Consider the following 5749-nt stretch of genomic DNA (forward strand, 5'->3'; position numbering starts at 1 on the left):
ATATATATATATATATATATATATATATATATATTCAACAAACATAATTCAAATTCAAGATAAATTAATTATAAATTATGCAATACAAACACAATGCCAAACAAATATAATTTCAAAATTTAAAATATTTCTAAATAGTCAAGATTAAATAAATCTTTAACTTAAAGTAATTCAACTTAAACAAAATATCAAAATATTATGAAAGTAAAATGTTTTAACACAAATATTTTAAATATAAAGTTAGGTCAATGTTATTAAGGCTAATGAAATCTAAAGCATCCCTTGTTTTGCTCAAATTCCTACAAAGTATAAACATGAAAAAAAAAAAAACATGAATATAAACCATATATATTAGTGATAAATATAATTTTAAAAAATTAATATCATTGTTAATGAAAATAGTAATAATAATTTTCAATATTATTATTAATATCATTGTTATAGAAAATAGTAATAAAAAAGAGCTTTTTATAATTGGGTGGTTTAATTAATTAAATTGAATAAGGTTCAATTTGATTCAATGGCTTTTGAAGAGCGGAACGGAACATGTGGAATGGAACCGGAACGTTTCGGGCGGAATTTAGCCGAAAAATCCGGAACAGACCGAGATTTAAAATGAGATGAAATTTGTTCCGTTTTGTTCCGTTTTTTGAATTGGTATGGAATATTTCGGCCATTCCAAGCGGAACGGAATGGAATTGACAACCTTGGGTAAAATGTGGACACTTCACCCAAGTTACTCTTCAGAACCCAATATCACCCTGGAGCACGTTCACACTGGAAAACATTGATGCAGAAAATGTCTACTGTGGGTGTTTTTTTTTTTTTTTGTAGTTCTCTCTTCTCACTATCGCTGCAGCTTTTGGATTCCAAGTCAAAAGAGTCAGTCAAGCCAAATCCCTCTCTCCCTGCCCCACAAGAAAGTGAAACAACACCCCCATTGTCCCCTCAGATTCCTTTCTTTTCTATTTCAAAATCTCTCTCTCGGTCTCATTCCTAGATCAGTTGGTGGGGCAGCCTATGTTTCTTTTGTCAGGATTCTCTTGCATGACAACAAGAGACCAGAAACAAAGAATTAAAATGGAAGTCCCACTTATAATAAAATATACAAAACCCAGAGAATCCTTACTCTCAACTACCTACCATACCATTCCATCTATAAGGACTAAGCTTCCCATTGATTTTGCTTTCTCATATTGAAGTCATCAGCTAGTTATGGCTAGAACATCTCAAGACTCTTCCTCCAAGTGGCACTTCCACTGGACCAAAAAGGTTGAAAACGAAGATGATGAAGTTCCAATCTTTAAGTCCTCAAACACCATTGAAGAAGAAAAAAAGGAAAATGTTAAGAGCCATGTTGGAATGTCAACCCCAAAGAAAAAACTACCAGCAGTAGCAGTTGCTAGGCTCCGATCGGTTCTTGCAGCCCTTGGTAAGAACCGATCAAGCCTCCCACTGGGGCTTGGATCCCGAGTTGTAGGTACCCTTTTTGGATATCGCCGTGGTCATGTCCATTTTGCATTTCAAAAGGATCCCAATTCACCTCCGGCTTTCCTTATTGAACTTGCTACACCAATAAGTGGATTGGTTAGAGAGATGGCATCTGGGTTAGTCAGAATTGCCTTGGAATGTGACAAAGAGAAAGAAGAGGAAAAGAAAGCTGTGAGATTGCAGGAAGAACCAATGTGGAGGACTTATTGCAATGGTAAGAAATGTGGTTTTGCTACTAGGAAGGAATGTGGGCCTAAAGAATGGAAGTTAATGAAAGCTGTAGAGCCAATTTCAATGGGTGCAGGGGTTTTGCCAGGGTGTGCAACTGAGGCTGGAGCTGATGGTGAACTCATGTATATGAGAGCTAAATTTGAGAGAATTGTGGGCTCTAGAGATTCTGAGGCTTTCTACATGATGAATCCTGATAGCAATGGAGCTCCTGAGCTCAGTATCTATCTACTTAGAGTCTAAAGTCCAGTCATTTATATTTCCTTTTTTTGTTTTTTCCTTAAGGTAAGCTAGTGATACTTGTTTAGTTCTTGGGCATGAAAATGGAGGTCTAGCTCTCTCAAACTATATATATATATATATATATATATATATATATATATATATCCTTTTCTGTTTGTTCTTCTACTTCGGAGAAACTGGGGAAGTGGGCTTGAGCTGTATTTTGTTAGTTATAGGTGGAGGGAGAATACTTTAGATTAGAACATGATGGATATGGATAGGTGGGGGTCATGACTCATGATGGTGTGTATACATACAGTTTTTAAGCAAGTTACTAGATTTGTTACATGTAAACCACCGCAGGGTATTTTTTTTTTCAATGTAAAAAAATTACTAGATAAAAAATTCAAAGACCGTTATTGATTTAATTAATAATTTAAATAATATCAAATGAAAAATGCAACAATAATAAATAAGTTGACAAAATAAAAAAATAAATTAAACTTGAATCTCTCTAGATTATTAAACAATACAATATTTTAGGGTGAAACTATATATATAAAAAAGCAATTTAAAAAAAACCATATTAAATTAGATGAACTAAAAAACCTCGCGACTAAGAGTATAAAATTAAGATAATCTCATAAAAAAAAATTATAAAACATTTAAAGAATGAAATTGAAATAAATTAATTTAAAAAAAAAAACAAAAGTGAATCCACATTAACATTTGAAAACAGTGATCTTGGTTATAAACTTGAGGCTAACTCAATAGAAGACAAATCACAAAAAATAACACAACAAAACTTCAAAAAAGAATAAAAAAATAAGAAAACATCAGATTTTAAAAAAAAACTAAGCAAACTCTAATAGACCTCCTAAACTTGATATAATCTCTAAAACTTGCAACCCGTGAAATTCTAAACTCGGGTTCAATCATAAAACTTAATTCTCAACCAATTTAATTTTCAAGAATGAAATCAATAGAAAAAAATATTAAAGAAAAAACTTACAAAAGCAAAAAATAAAATAAATAGCAACAAAAAAATGAGAATGAAATTTGAAAGAAAAAAACCCATGGAGAATGAAATTAAAAATGATCCCAAATAAAATAAATAATAATAAAAAATAAGAATCAAATTTAAAAGATTAAAAAAATCATAGGAGGTGAAATTAAAAAACATTTGTAATTTGATAGATTATTTACATATTAAACAATGGTAGAGGTGAAATTGACAAACATTTATAATTTGATATATTATTTATGTATTAAAAAATAGTAGTGGGTAAAATTGAAAAACATTTGCAATTTGATAAAAAAATTTATAATTTTATAGCTTATTCTAAAATTTTAAAAATAGTAATCAACATGATAAAGACCAGATATGAAGGAAAAAGAAACTGAAGTGGTTGATCTTAAATTTTGCAGGGTTTGGTGCAGAATTCGAGGAAAAGAGAGAAAAAGAAAAGAAAAGAAAGGTTGTCGGCGCAAAATCATAGACGCTTCTAGTACACGCGACACACTATCATGTAGAAAGCATTGATATCTTCTAAATACCACTCTAAAAGGCAACGTTTGGTAGTTGGATGACTCTGTACATATCGCCTGAATGATGTGGGGACCGTCCATATACTGGCTCGTGTTTTTTTTTTAAATAATGTTAAGCATATATCAATTATAATAATATCTCTGAGCAACCTCCAAGCTTACAATTAAAAAAAAATATAAAATGATAAAAAAAAACCCTTATAAGAGAGTTTTATTGTTTTTGTCTTAAAAGGCATCAAAGTAATTATACTATTTCAAAAAAAAAAAAAAAGGATTAAAACACTCTTGATTGAAAGACATTAGTTTTTTTTATTCTAAGACTAAAGAAGTAATTTTACCATGCCAAAAAAAAAAGAAAAAAATAACAAATCTAATCCCATAAAAAATGTTAAAAATAATTGTTATCATGGTTAAAAGATAACCTTGTCTGCATTACCTAGTTTAATGGTTTTTGTTTTAAAGGTAGATTCATAATTATACGACTACAATGAGTATTGTTTTAGTCTTGCATAGTAATTGTTTTGAGGAGAATTATGTTTATAATTAGCCCTTCATACGTTGTAGATTAAATATTTTTAAAAAATATAAAAAAAAAATTATTTAAACATTGCTAACATATTTTCTAATAAAATAATTTAAGAAAAATTACTTGTAATATTTTATAGTTTGGTTGAAATTGTATTTGTCAGCTTTAAAAAATTATAGCTTGCATTTTAAGTCAATTGTTTTTTACAAATAAGACAAATTAACCAAATTACTTTTCTATGTATTAAATTGAAAAATTAACTGAAAAACACATTTGATTTTCTCTATCTTTAAGTAATGATCTCTCTCTCTCTCTTATCTAAACACAAATCATCAAATCAACACAAAATTGTATGAAGATATGAAATTATGAAGTCTAGAAATCAACATGATAAAAACACTTCGCTACGTGGAAGTGAAAATTCCTTTTTCGCATAACAATCCACAATCTCTCTATCTCTAATCCCTGTGCCCATAACAATCCCATAACAAATTCATTTTAAAATTAACAATACATTAAAAATACAAAGAAAATATTGTAGCAATGAATAGTAATTTCCCAATATGTTTTGGTGTGCCCTACAAAAAAGCATTTGTCTTTATTTTTTTTAATTAATGTATTTTTATGCTTTAACATTAAATTTATTTATTTTATTGGGTTATCTCACTCTCATAACACAAATCATAGGTTTGGCGGATTAACATGGTTGGTTAGGTTGTTTTTTCCTTATTTAACTCTTTTTTATTTACTTTGATACTTTAATATTGGGTTAATTGGGAATTAAGCTTCATGATTTATTTTATTTACTTTCTATTAGGTTAATCTAGTTTCATGATTCGAGAATAGTGCGTAACGGGTTAACCTGAATTGACTCAGGTTGCTTTTTTGTGTTTTTTAATTGATTTTTTTTAATTTTAACATTTAATATTGGATCAGTTGAGAATTGAGATTATAATATGTTTTGATTTGTTTTCTATTAGAATATCTTGATCTCATGATCAAGGTCGCAAGTTTTGGTATTTTAACTCTAGTTAAATCAGGGTTTTTTTTCCTTTCAAAGAGGTTATCTCAGTCTTATTTCCTTCAATATTAGATTTTATTTTTATTGGGTTGTCCCTGTCTCATGACTCAGGTTACAGGTTTGACAAGTTAATCTAGTTAACTCAGATTTTTTTTATTTGACTTTTTTTCTCCTAATTTCATAATTTAATACTGTGTTTGATTGAGAATTAAATTTTATGATTTATTTCAGTTTAATTTTTATAAGATTATTCTGATTTCATGACCCGAGAATAGTGTTTGACAGGTTAACCCATAATGACTTGGCTTAATTTTTGTGTCATTTTTTAATTATTTTTTTATATAAATTTTATCGTTCAACATTAGATTTGACATGATCAATTAAGAATTGAGTTTTATAATTTTTTTATTTGCTCTTTATTGGGTTATCTTAGTCTCATGACTAGAGTCATGAATTTGGTAAGTTAGTATGTGTTAAATCTAGTTGTTTTTTTTTCTTTCTATAAGGTTATCTCGGTCTCATGACTCAAGTAATGGATTTGATGAATAACTTTGTTTGTTTTTTATATTTTTTTAATTGATTTCTTTTTTTAGTTTAATCTTTCAACATTGTACTGATTGTGGTTATTTTCATCTTATGACCTGAGTCGCGAGTTTGACAGGTTAATTTGAGTTATTTTTTAGGTTATTTTTTATTTTTTTATAATTTCATCC

The 5749-nt window shown here is 28.7% G+C and overlaps 1 protein-coding gene across 1 annotated transcript; it reads left to right on the forward strand.

Annotated features, from left to right (window-relative positions):
• The first annotated feature begins 1027 nt into the window (after nucleotides 1-1027).
• Nucleotides 1028-2043, forward strand: LOC133675059 (protein MIZU-KUSSEI 1-like). The gene has a single exon (XM_062096331.1). The coding sequence runs from the start codon at nucleotides 1216-1218 to the stop codon at nucleotides 1960-1962; it is 747 nt and encodes a 248-aa protein (XP_061952315.1). The 5' UTR covers nucleotides 1028-1215; the 3' UTR covers nucleotides 1963-2043.
• The last annotated feature ends 3706 nt before the right edge of the window (nucleotides 2044-5749 follow it).

The sequence above is a fragment of the Populus nigra genome, chromosome 16 (assembly GCF_951802175.1).
Source record: "Populus nigra chromosome 16, ddPopNigr1.1, whole genome shotgun sequence".
Lineage (NCBI taxonomy): Eukaryota > Viridiplantae > Streptophyta > Magnoliopsida > Malpighiales > Salicaceae > Populus > Populus nigra.

Excerpts from the sequence above, each read along its gene's own strand:
- LOC133675059 (XM_062096331.1), top strand. The coding sequence starts at position 1,216 with ATGGCTAGAACATCTCAAGACTCTTCCTCCAAGTGGCACTTCCACTGG.